At 48.1% G+C, this 22373-nt stretch overlaps 1 protein-coding gene across 4 annotated transcripts in view; it reads right to left on the bottom strand.

The window, feature by feature from the left end:
- The window catches only part of PRPF40A (pre-mRNA processing factor 40A), a 963502-nt gene that overhangs the window by 519097 nt on the left and 422032 nt on the right, over positions 1–22373 (bottom strand). For all 4 annotated transcript variants that reach the window (XM_086956681.1, XM_086956683.1, XM_086956684.1 and 1 more), the window contains exon 18: positions 15295–15409. In XM_086956681.1, the coding sequence (XP_086812807.1) occupies positions 15295–15409 (115 nt within the window). The remainder of the gene's footprint in view (positions 1–15294; positions 15410–22373) is intronic.

Raw genomic sequence — 22373 nt, 5'->3', positions numbered from 1 at the left:
GTACTCAGAATGTTGTTCTGTACTTCCGGCTTGAAGCCTGAGATCCTGAGCCAGGCATGCCTTCTTTCTGTGATTCCCATCATCATAAGTCTGCTGGATGTGTTAGACCCATCCAAGGCTGTTTTCAGGCAAGCATTTGCTATATTTTTCCCTTCCTCCACCAGGTGTGATGCTCTTTGCTGGTATTCATCGGGGAGGTGCTTGAGCAGTTGTCCAATCTCGTCCCAATCCTGGTACTGGTGTCTGTTCAGTAGGGTATTGGAGTTCGCCATGCGCCAGTGTACCGCTGCATTTCTTACTATTTTTCTCCCAGTTAGGTCCATTCTCCTACTTTCTTTGTCTGGTGGTGGGCCTGATGTTGTTGGGATGTTTGCCCTCTTCCTGGCTGTTACCGTAATAATGGAGTCCGCCGTGACTGATCCCTGGATGTAGGGAGGATCCTGAGAGAAGTATTTGTATTTTTTCTCTGTCCTAGGTGTGACAGACCTGCAGGTCGCTGGGTCTTTGAACGCCTCCCTCCCTTGGTCCATGACACTCAGAAGCATGGGGAGGAACTGACGCGGTTTGAGTGGGGAGTAGGGTCTCCAAGAGGAAACATGCCTTAGGTTTTTCCTCCTCCAGTTTGACTCCAAAAGCCGCTGCTGCGTTCTTGATGACCATGTTATACAGACCCCCCAGGATATAGCGGCATGGATTCGCAAATTTAGCGGCACAAATATGGAAATTTAGCGGCACAAATATGGAAATTTAGCGGGATTTTAGCTGCACTTTATTTTACTCAATCATTCATTTTCAGCCTTAAATCAATGGAAACTGTTTTAGCAGAGTATTCCACTTTGAATAGGCAACCTGGAATATGGAATAGAGGAAGCAGCCCACAGGTGAAGGCTGTTATCCCTTGGAATTGCAAATCTTCATCTGCCAGTTGGGCTATGCCGGCGAGACCCAGTTACCAGCATCACTGCCTCCTGTAATTATATCATAGCACCGGCCATACCATTACCCCCCACACTGGCGTCGGAGTCATCTGATTGCCCCCGCACTCACCCGATACAACAGCAACCAACAAACAACATCAACAGGTGACATACACCATAGGTTGATTACACTGCCAAGTCAACATGAAATGGCCCCACAGAAGGGCTGCGCTTCAACACCATTAGCGTGCTGGTGGGCCCTTTACCAATTCTTTAGTCAAGGTAGTGTAGTGTGGAACTGTTCGGTGTTGTGTAACTTGTGTCTCCAGCACAGGCCAGGCCGCTGCACGCAGAATAAGATCTTAGTTTCTACATCATGTTCTGCTCAACAGCGATCAGACAAGTAGTTGTGATGAAACTTTACTCTAGATAAGAGACCACACAAGCTCATCATTTTGGAAATAACGTGTTTCCATACAAAGAATGTGCTGCCAATGCACTCCCTCCCTGAAACACTACATTGCCGCGTGGGTGCCCAGCACTGCAGTGAAAGGGGGTGCTGGCAGGTACTGGGGAGCAGTGATGGAGGCGTACAGGGCCTCAGTACTGAAATAGCAATGGCCGAGTCTGTACACCCTCCTATGGCTGTGCTGCCACAGGCGCTGCAGAGGCACCGGGGCCTGCACCACCCCTGCTGATACCCAAGTGATTGATCCGCTGAGGTCATTATTAATAGATATCCTCCATTAATGCCCACAGCTGTCTACTACTGTTTAATCCACTACAAGGTCCCTGGATAAAAAGCATGAAAGGTCTCTTCGAGACTGTTAGACTAATCCCCCTAACCAGTGGATTAACCACTAACATTGGGTCTGGAGTATCGTGCTACTCACAGCAAAGCGCTTCAACGCCTCGTCAGGGGTGTTAAGCACTATATAAAGGCAGTCATAATACAATAGGTTTGCATGTCTCCGCTAGTATTAAAATAGAAGCGGTGTTCAGAGCCAGGACTGAAACACATCTGTAAAAGTACTCTAGTACTTAACAAGAGAACCTGGTAGAGTAAATACAGTCCCGGAGTTCATGTGGCACCGAACATAGATAGCGAAATGACACTCGTGACCATCAGACTGCATGCACATCCTCTCTCGCTGAATAACTAAAATGCATAGCATATTCACCTTACAAATCGAAAACAAAAAAATGGAGAGGTGTGACTCTTAATAAACAAGAAAAGAGAATGAGCGTTGGCTGCTTTGCTTCTGTGAGAGAAATAAGATCTGATGCTGAATAAATCGAATATATTAGAGGGAAGTGAACGTGTTAAAAAAGCAGTGATCTATCGACGGCCTCACCGAAGCAGCGACCAGTGTGAAATACATTTAACCTGCTACCTGAGCTATACACCCAGAAAGTGAGAGAAACGACCTCTGTTAATCACAACACCATTGAAATCCTGTCTCCTGCTACTTAAAAAGGGTTGGCACAGTGTTTTCGAATAGAACATTAATTGGTTGAGTAATTGTATTCGATTTTGGGAAAACACGCGCTCATAATTAGAATGAATGGGAAAAAAATATGTTTCCAAGTATACGGTCGTAATATAAAGAATTGTAACTATCACACACGCAAACGCATACTTCAGTTTCCAATAACTTTCCTCGATTTCTGTATGCTTTACAGTATGAATCAGGTGTGTTTCCATTCCCATCAATTCACTGCTGATAAAGGAGCACGCTAGTCCAGCACTTCTGGTCCTTTTCATTGGCCGGAGAGCCTAGTGATCAGATGACGTTATGCAGTGAAGTCTACGAAAGAGTTTCCCGAGTGCCACCCTTCTGCCTGGAGTGACAGATTTTTGTTTGGTTCTCCACCTGAAGCCCAAGAGAAAGCGATCAGTAACTAGCAACCTGAAGCTACACGGAGAGCTTCAACATGACTCGGTTCTACGCGTTTTGTAGTACAACTCTTCTGTTTAACATGTTATGCGCTGCTGATCAGAATATGAAAGACATTTCGCCCTGGTGACGTTAAGCAGACCACTCGGGATATAGCGGCTTTTGTAAAAACGCCGCAATATCTACAAAAGTGCCGATTTCGCGGGCACTTTCGTAAAAATCGTGGCATTTTTACAAAAGTGCCGATTTGGCGGCACGCCACGAAATCCTGGAGGGTCTGAGTATAGGCCCCAATGTCATCTGGCGGCGAAGGATAAGTCTCCACGAGCTCTTCCGGGTTTTCGGAGTCAAGGTCCTGCCATTCAAGGTCCTGTGCCATCGAGGATGCCGAGCCAAAACTCGTTCGCTGGTCATCGTCGCCTTCTTCCTCATAGTAAAGGCACTCTTCCTCTAGGTGTTCCTGGGGCTCGGGAGTTTTCGGCAGCCCTTCGGCATCAAACTCCTCTTCTATTTCGACGATCGTCGGCTTCGACGGAATCATGAACCTTTTCATTTTCTCGTCGAACTCTCTCTTCCTTTGCAGGATGTTCTCCATTTCGGCCTCGAGCCTTCTCCTTTTCCTCTCCATCTGGGCGACATGTTCGGCATCGAGCGTTTCGGCCGATCTCTTCGACTTAGTCGTTGACGTCGAAGCGACCTTCGGGTTCTTCTCCTTCAAAGTCGAGTGGTCCTTTTCGGGGAAGTGCTTCGACGACCTTGGGTTTTTGTCGGTCTTCGCTGGCTGGGAGTCCTTTTCATGGATCCGCTGGGCTGTTTGTCCTTGGATGCAACTGCGGCCGACGAGATTTTCGGCGGCAGTGCTCCCTTCGAGGACTTACTCTGTTTTTCGAGAGTCTGACTCGGGTTTTTGAGAGTCTGTCGGGGGTTTAGGGGTCGACATCTCTCCTACCTCTTTAGATGCCTTCTTATCGATCTCTATGACCGTGTAGTTATCTGGTCCCTCGGCGATGTGGTCCTCTTTGTCGCTGGAGAGGCCCAGGTCCCAAAGCGACGGAGGTTGGCATTTGCCTTACATGGTGTAGTTGGCTCTCCTCTGTCTCTCTCTAACCCAGAGTGTCTCCGGGGTGAAGGCGGAGCAGGCGTTGCAATCCTTGCTCTCGTGGTCGACCGGCAAGCAGAGGTTGCAGACCGGGTGCTGGTCCTTCTCCACGTATTTGTGGTGGCAGTTACGGCAGAATTTAAAAGGTGTTTTGTCCATTCCTGCGCTCAGGGGGCCCCCTGTGTGCGCATTCTCCATTGGACTTCGAAGATCTCCTTCTTCGTCGTCCCGGCTTGGTGATCTCGTTCCTCGGTATCTTCTCCAATCTTTTCTGTGTAAGATTAGTCTTTTTCCTCTTCTTTCCTCCAAAAACTCTGGAGCTTCTCGTGATGATTCAGACCCAACAGCGGAAAAAAGAATCTGAAGATGGCGCCCAAAGGTGGGAGCTTCCGCAGGAAGCGTGCCAACGTCACAGGAAGTACACCAAAAGGTGGGACGTAGACGCCCACCTGGGATACAAAAAAAAAAAAAAAAAAAAAAAAAAAAAAAGACTACGATTCCAGACCCAACCACTAGACCGCGGAATAATGCACAGCATAGTGAATCCAGAATGATTCTCGCTGCAAAACAAATAATGCCCATCTGGGGTCTCTTTAGCTCCAGGAGTCAGAACAATCTGCCAGTACCCTGGTGTCAAAACAAAAGTGCCGAGATACTTGGCTGCCCCTAAACCTCTCAATAAATGTGTCAGCCCTAGGAATTGGGTGTGCATTTGTCTTGGTTAATGCATGGAGGCCCCTATAGTCCACACAAAACGTCCGCTCCTTTTTACCACCCTGGGTGTAAGGTCCCTACTGTAGGAATCTGGGTTTCTGTTGCGGTAACCACCCCACTTTTTGCCAGACTACTGATGCACTTTGACTTGATGTGCCCTGGGTCCATGCCAATCAGGTTCCCAGGGCTTGTGTTCTTTCCCAAAACTGTACCTTGTACCCCAAATTGGCACCTCTGGCCACGTCAGTCCTTCAGTCCTTTGTAAAAGGTAACATAGGTACCTAGGGCACTGTGGCCAGGAAAAGCCTCAGAGCTGCACACTTATTGTGCCACCCTTAGAGGCCGTCTAAAATTACACACACACATTGCCATTGCAGGCTGTGTGTTTGGTGCAGAACAAAATGAAGAGTCGACATGCTGGGTGCACTATACCAGTGGTGAGGGTACAGGTACAAGAGCCCTGTACCCTTACAGTGCCTAAGCCAATTCTTAGACATTGTAAGGGCAGTAATGCTATTAAGAGTACATGGTGCTGTGATAGCTTTACTGAACACTGGGAAGTTTGGTATCAAACTTTTCAGCACATTAAACCCAGACTGATGCCAGTGTAGGATTTACTGAAAAATGCACTCAGAGGGCATCTTGGAGATGCCCCCTTAAAAAAGACAAGCCTCTGGGGGGGGTTACCTGACTGGTACACACCAGCCTGCCACCACGAGACATGTTTCTGGACCCGAGGAGGTGGTCACACCTTCCTAGGCCAGAAAGTCTGTGGCAGGGGAGCTTCAAAGGCCTTGCAGCCTTTGTATTGCGACCCCCAGCCTCTCCTGCCATCAGGAGCAGGCCCCCTCCTGTCTCCCCTCCTTTTCGGCGGGAAAAATTAGTCAGCCCAGAATGTGTGGTGACCGCTGCCAACCCCACCCCTCAGGTGGGGGAGGCGAGGAGAAGCCCACTCTTCTGTGCCCACCATTTTGCAGATGGCAGGCACTCCCCAATCAGGATTAGGGATTGTGCCCACTTCCCCACGTGGGGTGAGCACACCAAGGATGTAGTCCCCCTAAGGTCAGTAGCCCATTGGCTAATGACCTCGAGACCCCTGCAACGTCCTGAACCAAGAAGACAGATTCCCGCAACCTACGAAGAAGGATGACGAACCAAGACTACCAGCAGAGAAGACTGGACTGCAGAGAAGAACTGACTTGGCCCCAGCCCATCTGCAGTATCCAAAGTTCCTGCGCCAAAAGTCGCCTTGTCCTGCAGCCAGGGACCTCCAGAACCCCTGGGAGGATTGACTGCCTTCAACAAAGACCGGATCTCCTGTGAACAGCAGCGCTCTTAAAAAGAAACAGCCAAGAAAGACTTGGAGCCTGCCGAGGATACAAAAACCAGTCGCCTGGAACCACCACTGCACCCAGCGCCTATGACCTGAGTCGGAGTGGCCCACCGGTCCCAGCAATGTTCACCAGGGCTCCAGAGTCAGAGTCCACTGTGAAATGAGCCATCCAGGACTCGGACGCTGCCTGCAGCCACTGCACCCCCAACCGCTAGTGGCCCGATGAGGCGTAATCCGACCTCAAAAGACACCCCTGCATCTAGCCGCCCTGCCGTCTAAAAAGAGTACCAGAGGTGTACCTAAGTCCCCAAGCCCTCCAACTTACCTGCCCAGCTGTTGATTTCTCCAGGAAGCCTTCCTGGACCGAGCTTGCAGCTAAAAACCAAAACCAAAAATGCCCATTGAAAACAAGGCATCCGACGCCAAAACAGCAACCTGCACCCAGCCACCCCTGCGCCGCAGCGGGTGCACTTTGTGTGCTAAACCGGATTCCCTGTGCCCTGAGCTTAAGTCCAGGAGCTTTGCTCTCACAACCTTGTGGCCTGCTTGTGAGCAGCCACCAACCAGAGGCTCGCTATCCCCCACTGGATAACATTGGGCCTCAGCACTCTGCACCCGGCCACCCTAGTTCCGCTGAGGGTGCTTTAAGTGCATCCTTGACCCAGTGGGAACCCAGGTTTTAACCCCAGAATACCAACTCCAAAACCTAAGTACTTACCATTAAACTGAAAACACTGTTTTCTCACATTGGACTGCACGGACTGCTTTTCTGTGAAAAATCTTCTAAGTGTGAAGTTGGTTTGTATGAAATCCTAAGAAATTGCAAATTAACAAAACCTGATTTACTTACCTTTCTTCTAGGAAATGCACCAGTGTGATATCTAGGCATATCACACGGAGTAGAGAAAGTAATGCAAATGCTACTTACCAGTATGCATCTGTTCTTGGCATGTAGGGCTGCTGACATTCATATCTGTGCATAGATCGCCACCTAGTGTTGGGTCCGGATGATTGCACATTGTTGTCCTGGAAGAGTCTTCGAAGTATCACGAGATAGGTGGCTCCTCCCCTGGACTACAGTGCGCATGTGCATCGCCTCCATCCCCAGATTGTTTTTAGCCATTGGCAGAGATGGAGTGAAGAATGTGAGTGATGACCATGCTATGAGCATATGTATATATATGAATGAATACTGCAGCTGCTACAGGCGCCGGGGAGGAGGGTGGGCGATATGAATGTCAGCAGCCCTACATGCCAAGAACAGATGCATACTGGTAAGTAGCATTTGCAGTTCGAGGCATGTGGGCTGCTGAATTCATATCTGTGCATAGAATACATAGCAGTCCCTCCATTAGCGGCGGCCGCCCGTGCCAGCTGCAGCAGTCTGAAAAAGCGTTTTTAGAACAGCCTGACCAACAGCTGCCTGCTGTTTGGAATGCACGTCTACACAGTAGTGCTTAGTGAAAGTATGTGTGGTAGACCATGTGGCTGCTCTACAGATATCTTCTAAGGGAATGTTACCTAGGAAAGCCATAGAGGCCCCCAACTTCCTGGTGGAGTGGGCCCTCGGTGGGATAGTGAGAGTGCGTTTAGCTTTAGCGTAACAGATCTGAATGCACTTTACTATCCACCTAGCAATCCCCGCTTTGGAGATAGCGTTTCCCTTGTGGTGTGTGGCAAAGGCAACAAAAAGCTGTTTGGTTTTGCGAAAATCTTTTGTCCTGTCTACATAGTACATCAAGGCCCTCTTAACATCAAGGGTGTGGAGCATGCGCTCCGCCAGCGTCTCTGGGTTTTGGAAAAACACCGGCAATTCAATTGTCTGGTTTATGTGGAATTGTGGTACCACTTTAGGTAGGAATTTAGGGTTAGTGCGGAGCACCACCCTGTTAGCATGTACCTGGAAGAAAGGTTCTTGGATGGTGAGCGCCTGCAGCTCGCTAACCCTCCGTAGCGATGTAATTGCTACTAAGAACGCAACCTTCCAAGTCAGAAACTGAAGCTCACAAGAGTGCAGTGGCTCAAAGGGAGGACCCATCAGCCTCGTAAGAACCACATTGAGGTTCCATTCTGGAGCTGGTGGGGTCCTCGGTGGAATGACCCTTTTGAGTCCTTCCAGAAAGGCCTTGATAGCAGGGACCTTAAAGAGTGACAGGTGCTGCCTATTCTGGAGGTATGCTGCCATAGCAGACAGGTGAATGCGGATGGAAGAGTACGCTAGATTGCATTGATACAGGTGGAAAAGGTAACAAATGATGTCTTGAATGGAAGCATCTAGCGGGTCAATATTGTGGTTAGCACAGTAGATGACAAACCTCTTCCATTTAGCCGCATAACAAACTCTAGTAGTGGGCTTCCTTGCCTCCCGAATGATGTTCATGCAATCGGGAGGAAGATTGAGGTAGCCAAACTCTAGGACTTCAGGAGCCAGATCGCCAGGTTGAGCTGTTGCGGATCTGGGTGCTGAATGTCGCCATGGCTCTGCGTCAGAAGGCTGGGAGTGAGATGAAGCCTTTGATGCGGCACCACGGACAGTTCTAGAAACGTGGTGTACCATGGTTGGCGAGCCCACGTCGGAGCAACCAGGATGAGAGTCATCGAGTGCTGCCTGAGCTTGCGTGCCACCAGCGGTATCAGAGGTGCTGGGGGAAAAGCGTACGCAAATCTGCCTGACCAGTTCATCCACATCGCATTGCCCTGTGATTGCGGGTGTGGGAACCTGGCGGCGAAGCTTTGGCATTTTGCGTTCTCCTTTGTGGCGAACAGGTCTATCTCTGGATGACCCCACCTTTGGAAGTACGGTTGGAGTACTGATGGATGTATCTCCCACTCGTGCATCTGATGGCTGTGCCTGCTGAGCAGATCCGCCATTTGATTGTCGTTGCCCGGGAGATGCTCTGCCATGAGGAAGATGTTCCTCTGAATGGCCCACTTCCACATGCTCTGAGCCAGATGTGACAGCTGTGGAGAGTGTGTGCCTCCCTGCTTCTGAATGTAGTACATGGCCGTCATGTTGTCCGTCCGGATCAACACGACCTTGTTGCACAGATGTACTTTGAACGCCTTTAAGGCCATGAAGATTGCCATCAGTTCCAACACATTGATGTGCATCTTCCTTTGCTGTAGTGTCCATAGTCCCTGCACAGTGTAATGGAGTACATGCACTCCCCATCCCTGGAGAGAGGCGTCCGTCGTCAGGATAATCTGTGGGACAGGCTCTTGGAATGGTCGGCCTTTGCAAAGGTTTTGTGGATTCCACCAATGCAGAGAGTTGTATGCCCGACCGCTCACCAACACTAGGTCTGTCAGTTGCCCATGAGCCTGAGTCCACTGACGTGCTAGGCACTCCTGAAGCGGACGCATATGTAGTCTCGCGTGCGGGACAATGGAGATGCAGGAGGCCATCATGCCTATCAACTGCATGAACACCTTCGCCGGAAGCGAGTGTTGGGGTCTGAATCGTTGGATCAGCGCCTGGATACTGGCGATTCTCACTGAATTTGGCTGCGCAGTGGCTGCCAGAGTGTTGATTGTCGCGCCCAGATACTGTCGCACGTGGGCGGGCTGGAGATGGGACTTTGGGTAGTTCAGAGAGAATCCCAACTCGTGCAGGAGATGAATGGTGCGTGACACATGGTCGACGCACTGTCGCTCTGTCCTTGCCTGAATGAGCCAGTCGTCCAGGTAGGGAAAGACGTGGACGTGCTGGCGACGGAGATGCGCCGCCACAGTCGCTAGGCACTTTGTAAATACCCTTGGTGCCGTGGTGACCCCGAACTACTATAAACAACAAGGGAACCCACTAGGTAGGCAAGGACCTGGGGTATCAATTTAGCGAAAAACAATGGTCCTTGACAAAAGGATGTGTGGAAATAATAATTATAGGCCACAATGTGCACTACAATAGTAAACAAAGTCCAGCCGGACTTGCAAGATTTATTAATTAGTTCAAATAACCAGTTGAGAAGAAACAATCAAACAGTGGGACACAGTCCTGTATCCTCAGTGCTTACACAGACTCAGAGACAATACAAACTTAAACAAAATACATCAGGCATGTAAACGAAAAACTGGAGCAAGAGAGGGACTCTGTAATATACTCGCTTCACAAATGTGGGGAACAGAACAAATTATGCACATAATGGTGAACTAATGTTAAGCCCACATATACTGTCGACGGCGTTTCGATCCTTTCATAGATAACGGATCATCATCAGGACTACCATTGTTTGCCTGATAAAAACCTGAGTCAGAATTAACCCGTTGCCAGCAGTGACTAGGTCACCACAAGACCCACGCTGCAGACAACGGGACGCCCAGTAATCTAAGATCTGCTTACAGTGGCTCCTACCCGTGATCTTATAGATTAACTCTAGACCGACGCAGCCTCCATTAAACCAACCAGCTACCTTATGCCCTACGCTCTGCCGGGTTAATTCTGATGTATTTTGTTTAAGTTTGTATTGTCTCTGAGTCTGTGTAAGCACTGAGGATACAGGACCATTGTTTTTCGCTAAAGTGGTGACCCCGAACGGCAGAACCCTGAACTGGTAATGCTGGTCTAAGATCGTGAATCTGAGATACTTCCTGTGGGAAGGATGCAGGGGGATATGAAAATAGGCATCTTTCAGATCCAGCGTAGCCAGGAAGTCCCCCTGCTGAAGCAGGGGAAGCACCTGCTGCAACGTGAGCATATGGAAGTGCTCCGAGAGGATGTACCAGTTTAGGGGCCTGAGGTCCAGGATCGGCCTGAGGGATCCGTCCTTCTTGGGAATCAGAAAATACAGGGAGTAAACCCCTGTTCCCCGCTCTTGCAATGGAACGAGCTCTATCGCCCATTTTTGCAGCATGACTAGAACTTCTTGCTGCAACAAGGTCAAGTGCTCGCCTGACATAGGACGGCTTCTTGGGGGTATGTCCGGTGGAATGGAAGTAAGCTCTAGACAGTACCCGTACTGGATAAGAGACCTCACCCACCTGTCCGTGGTGATGGACTTCCACGCCGGCAGGAACTGCTGGAGTCTCCCCCCGACCGGTGTTGTATGGTCGGGGGGCAGTGACAAGACGTCACTGTTTGTTGGTGGTGGTGGACCTGGAGCTATTGTTTCCACGTCCCCTGCCCTTGACATTATTGCCTCTGTAACCACCTCTACCCTTGTTGTACGAGGTTTGGGTGTTACTCTTGTAATATTGTGTGGACTGGGATGCCTGTCCCCTTGAGGTGCCTCTGGAATTTGAGCGGCGAAAGGAACCACTCCGAAACTGCGGACTCTGTAAAGACCCCATTGACTTGGCAGTTTCTGTATCTTTTTTCATTTTCTCCAGGGTGGCATCCACCTCAGGGCCAAACAGGTGGTCAGGATTCACTGTTTGATTCAGTATTGTAGTTTGGATGTCGGGTTTGAACCCTGAAATTCTAAGCCAGGCATGGCGTCTAAGCAACACACTGGTATTGATAGCCCTGGAGGCTGTTTCTGCCACATCCAGTGCACATTTGATGGATGCATTCGTAATGAGTTTTCCTTCCATAATCAGCATCTCTGCTCCCTCCTTGTATTGGTCAGGCAAGTGTTGCAGTATGGCCTCTAAGGTGTCATAATGGGCCCTATCATAACTTGCAGGTAGGGCTTGGGTGTTAGATATTCTCCAGATATTAGCTGCCTGTGCAGCAATCCGTTTGCCTGAGGCCTCAAAGATCTTGGACTCTTTGTCTGGGGGAGGAGCGTCACCAGTAGTTTGAGAGTTCGCCCTCTTCCGAGCGTTGGAAACAACCAAGGAGTCCAATGGCAAGTGTCCCTTGATATATGTAGGATCCGTGGGCGCTGCCTTATATTTCCTGTCGATGCGAGGGTTGACCACACGCGCCCGGGTGGGCTCCTTGAAGACCTCCGTAGCATGTTTAAGCACCCCCTTAAGCATCGCCAGCGTTTTGACTGACTTCTCAGCTACAGAGAAGGTGTCGAATAAGAAGTCCACATCCACGGGGTCCGAGTGCAGCTCGACGTCGTGGTTAGCCGCAGCTCTCTCGATCAGAGCATTATAGGCCGCCGAGTCCTCCGTCGGGGACGTTTTGGCCGCAAAAAGTTGCGCGTCCTGACCCGACTGCGGGTCCTCCGTGTCGCCTCCGGCGGACCAAGGTACGTGCTCCTCCTCCGGATCCGAGTACGCCGGATAGTTGTACTCGGCGTCTTCCTCGTCCGCATCGCCTGCGGCGGAATGCGTCGGCGAGTGTCCTAGGTCTTGTGGGGACACAGGTTCCACCAGAGCCGAAGAGTCCGCAGAGTCCCTTTTGTTTTTGAGAGGGATCTTAAAATGTTCCAACGCCGGCTCCGTCGTGATCTTCCTCTTGAGGAGAGACAGTTTCCCGGTGTTGGCGTCGATGATTACCTCACGACGTTCCTCTTCAGCAAGCGGCTGGAGCCGAAGCTTCGACACCACCAAGGCAGCTTTCGGTGTCAATACCTCCTTCGAGGGTCCGCCCTGTTTCGGCGCGAAGGCCTTCGGCGCCGACTTGGGTGGTAGGGTGAAACGGATAGGCGTTTGCTCCTTCGCAGGCTTAGGCGTGAGCTTAGGCGGCACAGTGTCCTGAGCGGGAACCACACTGTCCTTTCGTATCCGCTGCAGGGATTCCGCTACCTTCTTCGTCAAGGCCGGAGAGGGCTTGACCGGCTCGAGTGACCTCTCATCCGCGAGAGCCTGATCGCCGGCAGGCACTTTCTTCGGGGCAGACGCCCCATGCCTATGAGCGTTGTCGCCCTGATGCTTCTTTGGAGCCGTCTTGGGGTCCACGACCCCTTTCGGAACCGACGCAGCCGCGTCGTACGATTTCGCCTTCGGCACCGACCCCGAGGGCTTCGGGTCGGCCATCTTGGCGGGGCTCTTCGAGTCGGCCATTTTGATTTTCTTGGAAGTTGACGCCTCCAGAACTTTCTTCACCAGCGCAACTTTCACTTTTGGTTTCGCATCCGAGGGTGCGTGACCAGTTGGCTTCACTTTCGTTTTCTTCAACGTAAGTGGTGGTTCATAAATGTCCGTGACCGGGCCCGGAGGCGGGGACGTAGGACTCATAGTTAGATCTTGGGTAAGGCCCGAAGGCGATCCCTCGACCTGGGCCGTATGAAGGGGAATAACCCCTGAGTCTGGTTGGGGATGCTCCTCCTCCGAGCTATCTCCCATCGTGGCAAAAGCCTGATCGTCGTCCCCTACCTCGTCGGTGACTTCGTCAAAGTTCTCCTCACCCGCGTCGTAGGTCTCACCCTCGGACGCGGGACTAGAGCCCGAACCTTGCCCGTCGTCTTCTACCTCGACAGATTCCTGGAATATGTCGTCTGGTGGGGGCGCCGCAGTCGATAACTTTGCCTGGAGCCTATGGGCTCGACGAATCTTCAAAGTCTTCTTGCACCGGAATTTCGAACACGCCATGCAGCTGTCTTCGTGATGATCCGGTGACAAGCATGTATTGCACACAGGGTGCACGTCGAGGTGTGAATATTTGGAGTTACACACCGGGCACTTCTTAAACGGAGTCCGCTCCATAGCAAAAGTGTAGGCCCGTCCGCGCCGAAAGCACGTGGAAGGGCAGCAAGAGATCGGAGCTGAGAGTCAGAAAAGAAACTCGTACGCAACTATACCGACGCCCAGCCTAGAGACCTTTTGGTCTCGAGTAGAAGTTGAACAACTATCGGTTCCGACAGAGGGAACCGAAACACATCCGAACCCAATGGCAGAAAAAAACAATCTGGGGATGGAGGCGATGCCCATGCGCACTGTAGTCCAGGTGAGGAGCCACCTATCTCGTGATACTTCGAAGACTCTTCCAGGACAACAATGTGCAATCATCCGGACCCAACACTAGGTGGCGATCTATGCACAGATATGAATTCAGCAGCCCACATGCCTCGAACCTTAAGAAGTAATCTGAAAAGTAATGCACAAAGTAATCTGAAACGTAACTGAAAAGTAATTCAAAATACATTACAACCAAATGACTTACCTATAACCAATCCAATTGCATTCAACCACATACAAACCTTTTTAAAAACTTTACCGCATTATTCTTGCACAGTACAATTACACTTACCTGTACTAGGCCTGGCTTGGTTCTAGGAAATAAAATACAAATAAATAATTTTTTATACAAACAAATTGGTCTGAGTTCAGTCTGAGTGTGTGACATTATTTCTTGCCTGAGTGTGAACATTAAATGGTTAACGCTACCCTCTGATAAAGCCTTACTGCTTGTCCACACTACCACAAATAGAGAGTAATGTTTTATCTACTTTTACTTCTGTCCACTTATGGGGTTCCACTGCACTCTGTGCACACTATACCTTACTATGGTATCGTATATACAGAGCCAGTTTCCTACATAGAGCACCTGAATCAGTTTCCCTTTGATAGAAAGAAGTAAGCCTTCAACATCAAGTGGCTGGCTCAAGCAGACTGAGGGGAGGTGGGCCTCTACCGGACACCAGAGGCCTCTGATCTTCCCCTCTATAAGGGGGCCACCCTTTCCCAGGAGCAATTCATAACTGAGCTCCAGGTGGGCCAGAAAGAGGGGTCTGCCACTGACCCAATGGCAGTTCGGTAGCCACCACTGTAGATTTCCTGCATTCTCCTTTGAAATTGACTGAACTGTTCCTGCACTCACTGGAACATCAGATATCACAGTGGAGCCAGCATAGGTAATCTGGTGTGAATCGCAGGCAGGAGGCCGCCAGTCTCAGTAGCCTTACTGAGACACAGTAAAGATGCTGAAACACCAGATCATAGCTCAAATGTCCTGAAATATTTTGCAGCTGGATACTTAATTGCCAAAAGTAAAGTAGATAAATGGGTGACCCTGAAGCAAGATGGATGAGGGAGTTATCTTTCTGAACCCAGTTAGGCAGGTGTTCATTCAAAATCAATTTCCAGTGAAAGGTTTCTGAATAACGTTTTTTTAAAAAAAATCCTTGGTTTTGGGGGTGAGGTCACCGGGGAGCTGTTGGGGCACTAATTTTCTTGCACTTTTTCTTTCCTCATACTTCAATTTAATAACAAGAAGGATAGATTTGCTAAGTACCTACAATAGACCAAATGTAATGCATCCCAAATTTGGGTTGTGGCACCCTTATTAAGTGGAGAGGGCACATCACCACCTTAGTCTAGCTCCTGTATCAGAGCGCTCAATATTAGTTCATCCGGACAACAAAAACAGCAAAGTTCTAAACATAAGGTAAATCTATTTTGTAGGAATACGGACCATACACTGTCAAATACTGACCATACATGTCGAACTCATTAATAAAAATAGCTACATTTCAAATAAAACTGATAAGAATAAGCACTTACCAGGCTGCCCCAGCATGTTAGAAAACCTTATGTCCGAGCTAAGAGTAGGATACAGCTCCATCCAAGAAGACATGGAATGCAGTGTTCCATGTTCGTGCAATTCATCTAAAAATAACTGAGAGGGCAAAAAGATTTCAATCCAACAGCAAACGGACAACAATACTAAATTATCAACAGTTTAATATTTTCCAAGGTCAAAAAGGAGGAAGGTTTTCTTCTAAAAAAAACCTTTACAAATGCTCTGCTTTCCTTTTAGCAAGGAATTTACCATAGAATCTGTACATAGACTTCACCTGTGGGTTCATAAATGTTCACTAGGAAAACATTTTTCAAAATGTAGATATGTCAGATATAGGCAATGTCTCTTCAGTTAAGGTAGTAATACTAGTCTATTCTAGTCAAGGGCTCTCCCTAAATCAGTCGTTTGGAACACCCAACATCTACCAACCCTAACAGTTGTACCAGACATTAAATTATTGACCTGTAACGCCAGATCTCTATCATGGGTAGCTTATACCCAACAACCTTGCCATGATTTCCGACTCCAAACGTTTTAACTCTACTCCTCCTGTTTTTCTGAATTAATTTTTGTTGGCCTTAAGACCCTGTGCTATTTACAACTGCTAACCAGTGCTAAAGTGTTTGTGCTGGCTCCTCTAAAAAATAGTAAAATTGGCTTACATCCAATCGGTACATTTAATTGACTTGTAAGTACCTAGTAAAGCGTACTGCATGTACCAGGGATCTTGAAATAAAATGCTACTAGTGGGCCTCCAATCCTGGGCAGTTTGTCTGAGGCCCTAGTAAGGGCCTTTGGAGACTTGTGGGGTTGAAGCCTTTTTTTGTTACAGGTTTTCTCCATTGATTTCAACTGTAGCCCTAGAGGATTTCAGGGGACCCCTCTAGGAGGTCCTCTGTGTGCAATGTTAATGAAACTGACACTGGAATCAGGTGGGCGTCGACATACCACTATTTGGTGTCCTTCATGACGTCGACACTCTTCCTCCGGAAGCTCCCACCTTTGGTCGCCATCTTTGGATTATTTTTTTTGACTTGTGTTACTCTTTCACCTCTTTAATCTTTAAAGTCTTTCTCCTGTTTGAATAGTCTTCGTCCTGTCATCTTTCTGGCGGAGGAGGGTAGGATAGCTAGTGAATCCAGAAAGTCTTCAAGCTGCAAAACTACACGACAGGTAAGAAACTATACGTTTTGCAGCGTGAATCTTTCTGGATTCACTATGCTGTGCATAGACTTTGTAGCGGTGTGTTAGTTTTCTGGTGGCTGGGTGGAAGCTCTGGTTACTGAATATGTGTAGTAAGACCTGTCCCACTTGCGCTTCCTTGTTCATTTGAATATCTACACAGTAGTGCTTCGTGAACGTGTGCACTGAGGACCAAGTTGCGGCTTGGCAAATGTCTTGATTAGGTGTGTTTGCCAGAAACGCAATTGTTGCTCCTTTCTTCCTTGATTAAGCATGAGCTGCTCCTTGTAATTGCTGCCCTGCTTGCTTGTGGCAGAGTTGTATGGTTTGTGCAATCCACTGTGCAATGGTATTATTGGTAACTTGTCGTCCCAAAAAACTGCTGACAAAGGACACAAAGAATTGCTTTGTCTTTGTGCACACCTGTGTCCTTTCTATATAGTGCAATACTGCCCTTCTGGTGTCCAGTGTGTACAACGCTCTTTCTGTGCTTGTGGATGGTTTTTGGGAAAAAACTTGGTATTTGAATTGTCTGATTGATGTGCAACCGTGACAAAACCTTTGGCATGAAATGTGGGTCTGTTCTCATTACAATCCTATCATTGTGTATTTGTAGGTAGGGCTCTTGTAGTGTTAGCGCTTGTAATTCGTTCACTCTTTGTAGCGATGTGATAGCTACTAAGATGGCTGTCTTTAGCGTGAGCATGAGCAGTGTTGCTCTGTGAATAGGCTCAAATGGTGACTTCATCAATTGAGTTAGCACTACGTTGAGGTTCCATGCTGGAGCTGGCATTCTGTTTGGAGGTGCAATTCTCTTTGCCCCTTCTAGAAATCTCTTTTCTACTTAGGAGGTGAAGAAACGTTTTCCTGTTTCTCCTCTTGTGAAAGCCACTATCACTGCTAAGTGCACCCTTAGAGGTGTGTAGGTTAGTTTATTTTGTAGTATATGCGTTAAGTATTTTAGTATTGTTGATTCCTTTGTAGTTTCTCCATAATGCACCATTCGGAGAATCTTTTCCACTTTGCTACGTAGCACTTTCTTGTGGTAGGTCTCCTCGCCTCTCTGAGTACCGCCATTGTGCTTGCCGGTAGTTTAAAGTGTGCAACCTCTAGGTCTTCAGGAGCCATGCTGCCAGGCTGAGGCTCTATGGCTCTGGGTGTAGTACTCTTCCGTTTTGCATCGTTAACAGGTCCTTTCTTGTGGGGAACCTGGGTGCGGGTGCTTGTGCCGTCTCCATGATCTGTGAGAATCAGGTTTGTCTGGCCCACTGAGGTGCTATTAGTATTAACATCATGTTGCTGAATCTGCATTTGTTTAGTACCATGTGTAGCAATGGTATCGGTGGAAAAGAGTAGGCAAATGTCCCTGACCAGCTTATCCATAGCGCATTCCTTAGCAGCTGTTTGCACGGTAGACTGGATGCAAAGTTTTGGCATTTTGGTGTGTTGCAAATAGGTCTATTTGTGGAGTGCCCCATTTGTGGAATATCTTTTGGATTTCTTGGTGATTGACTTCCCATTCGTAGGATGCAGACGTCTGTCTGCAGAGTCTGTCTGCTTCCACATTGTCCTTCCCTGGTAGATGTATTGCCAATACCTCGATTTGTCTTGATATTGCCCATCTCCATATTTCCTGTGCTAGCACCGATAGTGTCACTGACTGTGCCCCTCCTTGCTTGTTAATTTAGAACATGGTGGTTGTATTGTCCATTTGGATTAGTAACTGGTGTCCGTAAATTTGTTCTTGAAAGGCCTTCAAGTCTAGGAACACGGTCTTCAGTTCTAGGTAATTGATGTGCTTTATCGCTTCCTTTTGTGACCACAATCCCCTTACTTTGAGGTTGTTGGGTGAGCTACCCACCCCATCTGGGAGGCATCTGTTGTGATGGCCACTGTTAGAGAGTTGGTTGTGGGAATGGTTTCCCTTGTGTTATGTTCTTTTTGTTCCACCACGCTATTTCGTGCTGTACTACTTTCGTGACAACCACTAGATCCTCCAAACTGTCTGTTGCTTGTGACTATTGTTGCTGGATCCATTCTTGGAATTGTCTCATGCGTAGGCGGATATTTGGGACCAAATGTATGCAGGACGCCATCATTCCCATCAGTTTGCTGACTGTTCTCACTGTCAGAAAATTGCACCTTTTGGTACAGACGTGTCTCCTTCAATATTGCCAAAGTTCTCTTTGCACTTGGAATCACTTTGCTCAGTATGATGTTGATCTCTGCACCTAAGAATAACTTTACTTGTTCTGGTTGTTTTGATGATTTTCCCCAATGGATCGAAACCTGCCTTTACCAGCCAGTCGTCTAGGTACGGGTATACATGACCCGCCTCAGACTTGCTAGATCGTCCTACAAAAAACACATCTTTAGACAAAAACTTCCTTCTTCAGGTCACAACTAGATCGAGCTCAGAATAGGCCAAGAGAACTATTCAACATTGTGCGCAATCAAACTGCTTTCGTCCCACTGGCCTCGACAACTAGATGTGAAGAAATTAAACTAATTGAGGAAACCTTCCTCTCTACTGTGATCCCTCCCACCAATCCGAACATCTCTCAATATCCCACCCTCCACCATAACTCCCCCTACACCCACTACCGCCCATCAAAACTCTGATCTCCCTCAGCCCCCCTTGCCCTCCAATTTAATGGACTCCAATCATCCTAACTCTCTTGCTAAAAATAATGCCACATGGCTAAACTTCCAGCCAGTCACTGAAAGAGACGTCTTTAGCATCATTTCCAAACTCAAGTCTTCCTCCCACACCAAAGACCCTCTCCCCTCCAAACTTGCCCAAAACCTCAAACACATCATCACCCCTTCCTGGACCTCTATTATCAACAGCTTGTTTGCCACCGGCTGTGTCCCCACTTCATTGCAACTAGGCAAAATCACCCCCATTATCAAAAACCCTTTGGCAGACCCAAACGACCTCAATAACCTTCGTCCTATCTCCAACCTTCCCCTTCTTTCTAAAGCCCTGGAGAAATGTGTCCTTCTCCAACTAGATAGACACATTGAACACTAACTTACTAGACCCCTTCCAATCTGGCTTTAGGAAAGGATGCAGCACTGAAACCGCCATGCTAAACATTGTTGACGACATCCACCACTCACTTGACAATGGTGAATCTAGCCTGCTGATACTCCTTGATCTCTCTGCAGCGTTTGATACTGTTAACCACTCTGCTCTACTAAATGTTCTTAGAGATCGATTCGGCCTGAATGGTAAGAGACACAAATGGTTTGTCTCATACCTACAACACCGTTCTCAACAAATCAAAATCCAAAATTGCCTATCTAACCCTACCTCCATCTCCTTAGGAGTTCCGCAAGGATCCATCCTCTCTCCCACTCTCTTTAACCTTTTCATGGAACCCCTCACACTCATTCTTAAACAAGCCGGGATCAACTACCATCTCTATGCTGACGACACCCAACTCTTATAAGATTAAAACTCATGCTGACATCCTTCATCTCAACAACACTCATCAAGATTCAAACCTGGTTCCACAGTAACCACCTCAAACTCAACCCTAAAAAACTGAAATTATTATTTTTTCCCCTAAAAGTAACCAGCTCCCCATTCAGAATTGGATCTCTGACCGTAACGCCCTCAACTGCTCCTTATCTTTGTCCTCCTCAGTCAAATCACTAGGGATCTCCCTTGACAACCTCCTAACCCTCAAGGTACACATCAATAATTCTGCCAAAGGAGCCCTCTTCACTCTCCGCCACCTTAAGAAAATCAAGCCCTTCATCCCTATCGATGATTTCAAACTAGCAGTCCAATCCCTTGTGCTTTCTCGCATATACTATGGCAATGCCATTCTCACCGGAATTCCCAAGATCCACCTAGCACCTCTTACATCTGTGCTTAACCTTGCAGCTAGGCTTACCCCAGACTGCAAGCGATTCAACCACATATCCCCTGCCCTTAAAACCCTTAAATCGCTCCCCATTGAAGATCCACTTACAAAACAGCCTGCATTACACACAAAATTCTCCATCAGAATACACCGACCTACCTCGCTAGCAAACGCACTAAAGCTGGTTGCTCCCATTCCTTGAGAAGTACTAACACCCTCCTTCTTATCCCCCCCTTCTAAAAAAGAAAACCACCCAGTCTCGATCCTTTTCCGGCAACGCTCCTTGCATTTGGAATGCCCTTCCAACTGACCTTCGTTGCAACCCTTCCTACTCTAGTTTCGAAAAAGAACTCAAACTACATCTCCTCAATAAATACTGGGGACCCTAATCCATATCTGTTCTCTTCCACTGGCTACATCTGTCCGACCCAAGATGCATTAGCCCTCCCTTTTTTAGCCCTACTCGCCCTTCCTCTTCGTCACTTCCCCCTCCCTGTTTACCACCTTCACTCCTCCTTGCTCCCCCCCTTCCCTTGTCCACCCTCAGCCCGCATCCCCTCCAACCCCCACCCCCCACTTCTGCCCCTCCCGCTTCTCTTCCTTACCAACCAAACGGACCATTAACCTCCCTATCCTGACTCTGCAATTTTCCGGCTTTTTTTTTCAATTTGTGCCTTTTGATATTTTTGATTTATCACATCTTTCACATTTTGTTGTGCTTATTTCCCATATTTATCATTTTGAAATCTGTCAGGGGGAGACTTATATGTTGTTTATATACATTGATGCTATGTATGTCCCCTGTCTTATTGACCTTTCTTGTCTCTAAAATGTAAAGCGCTCTGATACCCCCGGGTCCAGCCAGCGCTATATAAAACCTCTAAAATAAAATAAATAAAATAAACCTTATGAGAGGTTTGTGTTTGCTGTTGATGGGGATGTGCAAGTAAGAGTCCTTTAAGTCGATAGTTGCCATGTAATCTCCTTGTAGCTGTGGTATGACCTCTTGGAGTGATGTCATCTTAATCCTTTGAGTTTTTATGAACCTGTTCAAAAATCTTAGATCTAGAATTGGCCTTAGGGTTCAGTCTACTTTTGGTATGAGGAAGTAGGTGGAGTAGACCCCCTTGTTCCGTTCTTTGTATGGTACTATTTCTATGGCTCTTTTCTTTAGAAGTTCTTGTGCTTCCTGCAGCAAATGTGTACGCTCCTTTGCAGTGTACTCTGCCTCCTGGCTTTCTGTTTGGAGGTGGTTTTTCTAGTTCTATACAGTAACCGTATTGTATGAGGTTTATTATCCATTTGTCTGATGTTGTCTTTCTCCAATCCTGGAGGAAGTGTTTATCCTGCCTCCTACTGATGTGAGCTGGAGGAACTGTTGTTGATTTTGATTTGGTCTTTGTGTTGACTCCTTCCGCACCCCTAGAGATATTGGCTGGGTGTGCATTGGTCCTACTGAGGAGTAACTTGGATGAGGGTTGTTTACTCCCTCTCTGTCAGTTTACCCTCCCTTGGGCGTGCCCTCGAAAGGATTGTCCTCGTGGCTGTTACTGCCAGGTTTGTTGTTGCTGTCCCTGTTGTTGTCCCTGGTTACCTCCTTGATATCCTTGTTGGAATATTTGGTGTGGTGCCACAGGTTGGCGGTTCCCTCTATACATTGGCCTCCTTGATGGTGTCCCTCTTTTCATACCTCTGAACTGCAGCGCCCCCATGGATCTAGCAGTTTCATTGTCCTTTTCGAGTTGACTCAGTTTTTCATCAACTGGTGCGCCGAACAGCTGGTCCCCGTTGAAGGGTGTGTTGAGGATGTTGTTCTGAACTTCATTCTTTCCAGTGTTGGTATGCGTGTCTGTTGATGAGCGCATTGGAATTGGCGATGCGCCATTGTATCGCCACACTTCTTTCCATTTTCCTACCCATTAGCTCCAGCGATGTTGTCTTCCTCTCCACTGGAGAGTCCAAAAACTCGGAGCGATGGAGGTGGCCTCTGCATGCTGTAGTTT

Source organism: Lissotriton vulgaris, chromosome 2_1 (assembly GCF_964263255.1).
Source record: "Lissotriton vulgaris chromosome 2_1, aLisVul1.2, whole genome shotgun sequence".
Lineage (NCBI taxonomy): Eukaryota > Metazoa > Chordata > Amphibia > Caudata > Salamandridae > Lissotriton > Lissotriton vulgaris.
This window is presented reverse-complemented; position numbering and strand designations above follow the sequence as displayed.